A 10,805-nucleotide genomic window follows, 5' to 3' on the forward strand; every position below is an offset into this window, starting at 1 on the left:
CGTTCTTTAGGAAATGTTTTTTTCCTCAAATTCATAAGATTTATAAATTTCCCCAAATATATAGTGCAAGTTTAAAACACCTACAAATATAAATATATGACAATATTTGAACATGTGCATCAATCTGATTAAACGAACGCTGAATTTCTGTGTAATGATATATGTTTTTTTTATCCGCACATTCCGTTCGAAATCCATAAAATTATATTTGACCGTTATGTATAGGTTAGTGTTCATTAGTAAGCAATTTCAGAACAAAATTGGTCAAGAACGGCGCAAATACTAACCAATTTAATGTTTTAAATTACTTTTTTTAAATAACTGTTGATTTACCAAAGAAAATGGCTTATTCATTTGGAATACTGCAATTATATTGGACAACTAATTCTAAAAACTTAATTGCGATAGAAATAAGTATAGCATTCACTATAGCATTTCAGTAATTTACATTTACTATAAATCGTATAAAAAAGAAAAAAGAATTAACATTTGCTTACTTTTTATTTATCAAATTGCTAATTAATATTTATTTAAATATTATTTACTACCATTGTAATTAAAATCACAATCAATTTGATAATTACTCACAGCATAAGTATATCACCAACAACAAGATTATACAATGAAGGCACGTCTCCATAATCATTCGGCTGGTAAACAACTTTAAATAAAATACTGCACTTATCACCATCCTTATACTTACGTTAACGAGTTTTACGCCTTAAAAGAGCGTGACTGATCTTAACATCAGTTTACTTTCAACTTCAGTGTAATTCAAACTTAACTATAATGGTAAACAAAACTATCATTTTAATTGAAATTATTTCCCTCGCCGTATGGCACAAATCAATTATTTAAAGCTCATTAGTATTTTGAAGTAAATGAATTTGATATATTAATTGATAACAATAAAACAAAAAAATATAAATTAAATTGATGTCATAATTATGGTGATGGACAATACATGTATGACCATGTTTGTTTTATATCATCTTATATATCATCAGAAGTAATAAGAAACATCATGGTATCAATTCGTTTCGCGTAAATTTATATCATGTTTTGCGTTATAATTATTTAATTTTAAATCAGCATAATATTGATAATACTTAATTTCGCTTGCTTTATGCTTTTCACATCATTTAATATTCTACAAACAATTCGATTCCAAATGTTTCTACTTGTTTCATATGCAAAATACAATGCCATATCAAAAGTATAAGTTATAATTAACTCACTGATCATGAGCACGCGTTGGATTACTATCATATAATATGCATTTTTCGTAATTACATTAACTTAACTTTTTTCTTAAATGAATGTATCATAATATGAAAATTCGCACGATCTGTTGATGATTTTGATAAAATACGCATTCTAATCCATCGTTTGCTCAGACTACTCTTATACACACAATTTTGTTATATACAATTTTCTTTGTTATAAATTAAAAATGCATTTAGAATGTGCTTCATACAATCTATAAATTTTCACATCTTTGTCATTAACAAGCATCATATTTACAAATAATATATTACAAACAATTAAGCAAAAATCAGTTGTTGGATCGTAATAATCTACTCGTACGTATTTCTAGTGATTCATGTATAAATTTTGCTAACATGACAATATTTGACTTGTTTTTTAGATGACAACAATTGTGTAAATTTAAACATACTTGGCTTTGTTCTAAAAAAAGTTCTCGATATACTCTAGTCTAATAGAATGAAATGCAGGGCAATTTAAAACAAGTAAAATGGTTTCCTGCGGTGAACATTTTAATGATATAAAGATATTTCATTTAACTATTTTCAACAATATTTTTTTTTTGTGGGGGGGGGGGGGCGGGGAATAAATAAACGTTGTATCAAGAATATAGTTGACAATTGAATAAACGATCAATATAGAATAAGCTAGTTCTTTGGAAACTGATGACCGTTGAAGACCGGAGAAGGTCGAACATAAAACAATTATTTCTTTTTAAGAAAATGATTAAATAGGCCTACCATTTTATGAATAATTCCGAGCAAAAAAATAAATAAATTAAACACACAAGTTTACGCAGAAAATATCTCTATTTATTATGGCAGACGCCACTACGAATATTTTAACTTTGTAGATTTTCAGTATAAACAATTTATTGTTTGTAAAATTTGAGATAGATATTAAAGAAACATTGATAATTTTCAAACACATCATTCAAGCTTTTCCACCTTAAACGGTAATATAATTATAGAAAATTAGAAAAATAGTAATAGCTTTTGTTCTTAATTAGAGGTAATTCGGACTAATTCCCTACAGGTAAATCCGTAACGTACCGGCAAACGGTATTTAGCTAGGATTTCGAAAAGGTCAATTAACCAATCATGTACGATTTACAGATCACATGCTCCTCCATGTACCGAAAACAGGTCACGTGCTCCTCCATGCCTCAAAAGTTAAACGCGTACCAATACCCTGCGGTCTCCAGACCGCAGGGAACAAAATGGAAATCGTCCTCTATTTCATTTCCATTACATATTTGACATACTCTAAGATATCTCTCTAATCTATCTCTCCCATATCTGCCGGTCTGGATTCTTAGACTATGTGCGGATATACGCAACCTTGTTAATCCGATCTGTAAGTTACGAGATGCGATACTGTTTAAATAGGGTTCCATTTCTAATGTATCTTTTACATAGTTATACAAATTTAAAACCTCCATTTTGTTGATATAAGTTTGCCATGATTCTTGTGTAAATTCGTCTATCAAACGTTGCTTAGACATACTAAGAAACGCATAAGCAATAGGAAGGCTTACATTTCTAGTGCTTATAATTCCATTTATATAAAAATCCATACTTAGACGAAGTGTTTTTACATTTGTAAACCAATTGGATTTACCATTTAAACAATCAATTAAGTCCGACTTAACTATAGCCTTTATAATAACATTTTCACTATGGCTTAATTTGAGCCAGAATTTAACTTTACTGACATATCTTTTTATGTACAAGGGATATCTGCCTTACACTCCGTAAACAGCAGTATTACATGACGACTGTCTCACTCATAATAATGTCTTACAAAATTTAATATGTAAAGTTTCTAATTGTTTTGATTTCACAAAAACCCCATATTTCACATCAAAAGTTTATTGTAGACTTAGCAAACGAATAAAATAATTGTAAGGCTACTTTCGGCAGCGTATCGTGTTTCTTTACATTTGCTATGAGTGTACTCATTACCATACATATTTTGGGTATTTAATGAAAAATTGCCTGTATAATTAAAAGTAACACCTAAATAGCTAAAATCATTAACATTTTCAAGAATACATGAATTTTCACCGTAGAATCATTTTTCCCTATTTCTCAAGCCTCCCCGCTTTCTAAATACCATACACTTTGATTTATGTACATATACCTGTAGTCCCGAAGTATTACAATACTCATATAATCTATTTAGTGACGATTGCAAATCAGACGGATTTGTTGCTAGAATAACCATGTCGTCAGCGAATAGTAGTAATATGATACATAACTCATTTAACACAGTTTACTCAAGATCTTTAATAAGCAAGGTAACATAATCGGGGAAATTATCTCCCCTTGACGTAATCCCATTGCGATGTCGAAAAATCAGAATAATTCATTTTATCACATGAACGTATACACGGCTTCACAGATTGATACATACTTCTTATGATGCGTAGATATTTGTCGTTTAAACCCATATTATAAAGCTTATACCAAAGAGAATTTCTACATATAGAGTCAAAATAGCGTTACATATCAATAAAACAACAATACAAACGTTTATTTTCGTTAATAAACTTTTGTATCAATGAGTTCAACACAAACACTGCATCAATAGTGGACCGGCCTTTGCGGATCCCAAATTGAGCGTCAGATACACTATTATTGTTTTCGGACCACTTATATATATGCTCATTTAAAACAGATGTAAATAGTTTTCCTAAATTGCTTAACAAAGTAATTCCTCTATAATTTGTGACGTCATCTTTATCGCCCTTTTATGTAATGGTATTACGATGCCTTTTGTCCATGCAGCTGGGAAGTAACCAGTATTTAAAATTTTATTAAGCAATACAGTTATGTAACCGGACAAAATATCACATGCTTCTATAAAGTACTCATTTAGCAACTGGTCCTCACCAGCTGCTTTATGTTTGTTTAAACGTTTGATTGCATTGTGCACTTCTGTAAAAGTAATTTGTTCTCAGTCCATTTCAATACCAACTTAGGCATTTCAGTCCATCTTCACCCCCTAATCATCTTTTACGGCCTTTCCGTTCATATACGGAGTATCATACGCAATCCACGCTTTGAGCCCTGCTGTTCTCGCGTCTTTCATCTTAGGCAATAACTTCCGCTTTTTTGCTGCTACTTCCGGTTGGTATTGTTCCGTTATATAATAATTGGTATTTCTTAACTTGTTGCTTAACAATTTAACAATTTTTTTCTTTGTCCTTATAGAAAGTAAATTTACATACGATTCTTCTATACTCTTTAGCATTGCCCCGAACATCTATTCCTTTTTTCGCCTCTTTCAGTCGCCGGGGACTCCCATGCGGTGCACCCGGTCAATTTTTTAGATTAAGTGCAGTATCCTCAGTTATTTGTAAGTTATTTATTAGAAAGTTTCTGACAATTTTCTCAGTTTGAGCCGGGGGTTTCGTTCACAGATTCCTCTAGATTACCAATAATAAGATTGTTTCTCATACTTTGGCTTTAATGTAATTCAATTCACTTTTTATAGAGTCTTTTTCTCTCTCTAAGTCATTCATTCTTGCTCTTGCGTTCTCTTAGTCTGTTTCGGCCGACGAAATCCGATCATCAACCCGGTCTACCCTTTCTTGAGTAACTTTGGCTGTGTCGTTGATATGCAACATATTTTCTTCAATTCGAAGTCAATTTTTTCCACTTTCTATTCAACGTTATCCAGTTTATCAAGGCGTCTGCTCATTCAACAATTGTTAAATTCATTTTGCTAAGCATAGCTACAATATCCATTTGTCGCTCCAATCTGCGCGGTCGGTTCGTCGTGGACACTTTCAAATCCGAAAGCACCATGACCTACCCTCGCCCTCGTAGTTTTACTTCTGTCGTATTTCCTTTACGTCATTATCCTAACATTATGTTTTTAGGCGAGATTATGTTGAGAAGGTGTATATCTACAATATAAATTGTCGTTAGATATTATTTCCCGGCGCGAAGTGTGGTTTTAAAAATATTTAAAAGAGTTAACAATTCTTTAAAAAAAAAATGTTATTGTTTGATGTCATTTTTAAATCGTGAACTCCCCGATGAAGATTGTTTTTTTCATGTTTTTCTACCCAAAGAAACCTTTTATTTTGTCGGGGAAAAACCCCCCGTTCTTAAAAGAACTTCCTTATTTGTTATAACTTTAAATTTATTTCTGTAAACTAATATTGAAAAATTTAGATTTATTAGTCACCTGCTTTTAGAAAACTCATCATTTTTCATTAATTTTTTGCACAAATAAAAAAATATTTTAACCCCCCAAAATAAAAATTTAATTTTAAAGGGAAAAACTACGTGATTTGAAAAGCACTTGTGTATGATAAATGGTATGGTTTTTATTACTTGAAATTTGGGGCTGCGATGTTCTGGCATGTGTCCTCGTGTAAAAATATTTAAAATGTGAATTTTAATTTATTTAATTAAATTGATTTTAGGAAAATTAAAAACAGTCGTTAAAATTTTTGTTCTATAATAAAAAAATTTGTAATAATGTTAGGGTGCAAACTTATTAAAGTAAAAAATAAAAATTTATTAGGTATTTTTTATGATCATTTTTTAGTTTCGTTTTTTTAAGTTCATTTAAAAAAAATGTAAAATGTTAAAATTTTTATTTCTGTTTAGTCGTCCTTTGGGTTCTTTTTAATTTTTAACTTCGTCCTTAAGAAGGGGGCGTTCGAGGGTATGTTTTTTATCAAAAAAAATTGAATGAACCTTAAAAACCTATTGTTGCGTTTGAAAAGTTTCTGGTTCCTTTTTTTAAGCGACGAGACAAGAGTGTAAGTTTCATTCAAAGTGTATATGATGACCTGGAGTTAATGTCTGTAATATAAAAGTTTAATTTCCTGATCCATTGGTTAACCCCATGGATCTTCAACAAATTCACGCATAAACAAGCGTATGCGCACGAACACATGCTCATTCAAACGCAGGCACGTACACATGCTTCGATATATACATACAAATAAACACAATTCCTGCTTAACGCAAACACACGTACTTACCCGTTTGCATGTGTGTATCGTGTGGAGTGTTGTGTCATTAAGTTAATTTAAGTTAATTTGTTACATTTAGAATAAGAAGGATAGGAGACGAAAATCCAAGAAAACATGCAAGGAGTGCCTAACATTATTTGAATGCGCACACGTTGGATCATGACTTTAGTTATTTCTTCTAATTTTCATGACAGTTTTCTTCAGAGAATAAAAATAACCCCAGCAACTTTCCCAGATAATACCACGGCCAAAGTCAGTGTCGGCTCCGCCTAGATACATTCCATTTAGATGCGCGAAGTGACATGTATTGTACCACCATCCTCCACCATATATCTCTGCACAGTGGTATGAATAGGGGTCGTTGTCACTGTCTTTTGTTGAAAATTGCTGGTTGTTCTGGAAAGGCATCGAGTCACTGCATGAACCACTGTAACCCCCGATTGCCAATCGGTATTTATCGCTCTCGTCATTAATTTTGAAAGTGGAATATTCAGCATAAGCGGAGAAAGGGTCAACATTGTTTTGTTCGAACGTTTCGAGGTGTATGTATAATGCAGTGCTGTTGATTGTCATGTGGTAGATATTTTCAAGTCCGAACCAATATTCGCCAACTCTTTTCCCAAATCCATTCCTGTAGTCTTCCCAATTTCTGTAGAAATCTTCCGAGCCGTCTTGCCGGCGTTGTATAACCGTCCATCCTCCATTGGACATATCACATCACACATCAGTAGCAGTACCTCCAGTTGGTTTTATCACATAAACACCGTCTTCACTATAGTGCTTTTTATAAAGCGCAAGACAGTCAATCGGCTCTGGTTGTTCTTGTATTCTTTTGAACATTATGCCATCTTCCTGTGACAAAATAAATATAACTGTACAATCAAAATAAACAAAGAAACGAAAAGAATAACGCTTGATTGCGGTTATATATTACAACATGACTAAACTTATATTCTAAAATTTAACAGATTCATTTGTAGGTACTCAATTTAAAGGCCTATTTCTTATAGTGACTCATTTTAAGTGGTTAATTTTTATAGTATTCGGAACGGTATGACCCGAAATTTAAATGTGTCAGTCTCGCTGGTAAACACAAACAAAACAACACAACCAGTATGCTTGTCATATTATATTTTTTAACAAAAGCATTTTAATTTTTAATATCTAAGAACATTAAAAGATAAATCATACCAAAATTAGAAAAAAATGGATTTAATAGCTGTTCATTCCAGTGTAATAATTTTACGAATTTTATTTGCTTTTATTCTATTTGTTACGTTTTGATCTCTTGAATTTTAAGTCACAAATCGAGCAAAATTTATTTTCGACATATTCAATCATTGGGTTAACAAACATCTGTTTCTATTTCCTTTTTTAACTTAACTATAAAACTAATTTGCGAAACATGCAGCCTGCTCATATTAAACGTAACAGGAGTCATAGGTGTATTTGTGTATATTTGAGTAAAAAATGGAATATTGATAAAAGGATTTTGTGTTATTATTGATATCGTTGTGCTTGTTAACATTATCGTTGTTGTTAATAACATTATATTGTTATATTCTTTAGGGTCTTTAAATTGAAAACGAAATTTGGCCAATATTTAAATGAGTTGTAAATGATGACACAGACATGTCAGGATAATGGCAGAGTGGTTAACATTTTACCTGTAAAAACGAAGTGACAACCTTTGTTGTTCGAACCCCATAGTGAAGCGTGGTATCTTCTGTTTCATGTCCATGGGAGTTATCATCTATGCTGGAACTGCATAAGCATGCTGTATCTGTTTTGAAAAAGTGAAATGAAATAAATCCAGAATTGTCACAATGAAAAGTACATGACATAAGACTACCCTGTCGGGTCGTTGATGATGTAACAATGTTTTGTGAAACGTTTATTTTTCTCCAGAGTTTGTACACACCAATTTCATTTTTATTAAGTAGTATTTGATCCATGCTACACAAACAGATTGACGTTAAAAAGAAACAAGAAGCTGTTAGAAAGCAACGCATATTTCCTTTATTTCTTATACTTTTTTTTATAAATAAATGTCTTTATGTACTATATACTTTAGTTTCATCTGAAACATGGGCGACACTGATGAAAAATCTTACATTTTCAGTCCTTTAAAGCCTGGAAGAGCCTATTAACAAATGGAACATTATTAATAAAACATGACTCCCTTTTTACAAAGATTATCTGCCATCACTCCTGTCTAGTGTTTTTTGGGCACGGTAAACATTATAGCTAATTACACAGTATAAAAAGAAGGTAAGAATAAACAAGAATCCATACGAAAGTTGTTAATAAATGATAAGCATGACATCAGTAAGACACTTACACTTGAATAGATATATTAAACTTCAATGTTTAGAGATTGGACAATTTTACTAATTTGACAAATATCACCGTGCATATCCAGTAACGCAGGAATGTGCAATTTACGTAAAAGTAACGCAAAATCTGTGCAACGCTATAGCCAAAAATAATAACACAGTAAGTAAACAAACCAAAATATTTTATTCTAAATCAAATTCAAAGAAATGAATTAGCGCATACGGCTGCTACGACATAATACTTTAACCAGCATTACAATTTCTTTCAGCAATATGTTTATTTCTTTAGATCATTAGTGACAACCTGATTACCGTTTTGAATGTGACTTTTGTGCTGCGTCAAATATTATGTGCATTTAACACATTTAAAACATTCTATTTTGTATTCTGTATACCTAAAACATTTGTCAAACTAACAGTGTCATACATGTCGTATAACAATAGATGGAAGCTGGTAAAATAGGATTTAGCTACTTTCAGTGAGATTACCGCCGTTGCTTCAGTGCTCCATTCACGAATTCGGCGTTACTTCGTAAAAATGGTCTCAATTTCGTTTTAGCTGCAAACTTTAGTGTAATATAATACGAGTAGATTGGAAAATGTCTCAGGTACACCGCATATAAAAAAAAAACGTGAATATATATGTACGATATTGTATTTAAAGATATTGACGAAACTAAAAATAGCCATCAATACGCTAGTCGGGTCGTCATTTTCACGAACGATCTTAAAAATTAAGCATTTTCATGGAATAATTTTTGATGAGGTTTAAAGTATAAGGTCTCAGCAACCGTATGCGCTAACACATTTCTTCTAATTTAGTGTACAATAAAAAATATTGGTCTATTTACTTATCGCGGTTCTCCTTTTAGCCACTAAATTGCACGATTCTGCGTTACTTTTGCACATTTCCTATGTTATTTGCGCATTCCTGCGTTATTAGCTATACACGGTGCATATGATAAACACGTCTTTTAAGAATAAATGATTAAAGAAGAATTCGTAACACAAAGTTTTAAGTTTAGTTTTTAATTAATAAATAAGCTTTGCTCACATGAAGTATATACTTTTAAGCTGTGACTCCATCATCTATTTTCAATTGGTTCGTTCTGTTAATTGTTTTTTTTTCTTTTCAGGCACAAATTTAGTACGAAATGTGGCATGGGATGGATAATCACTATTGCCATACGAATATAAAATCGTATATGTTTTAAAATTGTCACCTAACATTATAAACAAAAGCATAACATATATATCATGAAAATTGTTTTGGCCCAAGCTACACGTGTAAATGGTAACTTGCATGTGTTATAAAATAGAAGTACAAATGTACTTAATGTACAGATGAAAGCGTATCTCATTACCAAGCATTTTAAAGATCAAACCATTTAAAGTCAAACCGGACACCTATATCCTTTAAATACAATTCCATTTACTATCAACATTGTTTCTCTGCTGTTATCATTAAAAAACAAGGTAATATGCAGTGTTTATTTGTTTATTGCTATTTTCATTACTGCCTTTAAAACGAAAAAAATGATGCAGTTGTTATAAAAGGAAGGTTTTTACTTGGGGATATTTTTTAAAATTTGTTTTTTAAAGGCAAATAAGAATTTTAAATTAATCCCGCGGGGGCTTTTCGTTTTGGGTTTTGGGGTTTTGTGCCCGGGGGGAAAGGGGGGAAAATGGGGTTTTTAGAACCTCCCAAAGAGGGCGGGTGGTTTGGAAACTGTTAAAAATTTTAAAAACAAATCCCAAATCGAAATTTTTTAAACGGGGGAAAAAATTTTTATTAAGGGGTTTAAAAGGGGCAGGGGAAAAAAAATTGCAAAAGGAAAAAGTTTTAAAAAAAAAGCTTTTTGGGGGCTCTTAAAAACCAAAAACGAAAATTAAAAATTTTTTTTAAAATTTATTTTGAACCTGAGAAAATTACAAATTACAAAGAAATAATCTCAGAAAAAAGTTGAAACTTGATTTTTTTGTTTATTATTATTATCATTATTATTATTATTATTATTATTATTATAATTATTATTATAACATAAATATGTGTTGAAAATTAAGCTAATTTCCTTTATTTTTAATTCGGGTACTTTTACCTGACATTTTTATTAAGAAAAAAACCCGAGGATTGTATTGATTTAAAACAAAAGACAGCAGTTAAAGTCAATATATTACAGTGTATTATTGGAGAAGAAAAGGACTAA

The 10,805-nt window shown here is 31.3% G+C and overlaps 1 protein-coding gene across 1 annotated transcript; it reads right to left on the reverse strand.

The window, feature by feature from the left end:
• Nucleotides 1-6,309: 6,309 nt before the first annotated feature.
• On the reverse strand, nt 6,310-8,058 carry LOC132718639 (ficolin-2-like). The gene is made up of 2 exons (XM_060702358.1): nt 7,930-8,058; nt 6,310-7,114 (listed from the first exon to the last, which is right to left on the reverse strand). The coding sequence occupies exon 2, from the start codon at nt 6,971-6,973 to the stop codon at nt 6,428-6,430; it is 546 nt and encodes a 181-aa protein (XP_060558341.1). The 5' UTR covers nt 6,974-7,114; nt 7,930-8,058; the 3' UTR covers nt 6,310-6,427.
• Nucleotides 8,059-10,805: the final 2,747 nt, after the last annotated feature.

The sequence above is a fragment of the Ruditapes philippinarum genome, unplaced genomic scaffold (assembly GCF_026571515.1).
Source record: "Ruditapes philippinarum isolate M1 unplaced genomic scaffold, ASM2657151v2 ctg18920_1_1_1_1, whole genome shotgun sequence".
In the NCBI taxonomy this organism is placed as follows: Eukaryota; Metazoa; Mollusca; class Bivalvia; order Venerida; family Veneridae; genus Ruditapes; species Ruditapes philippinarum.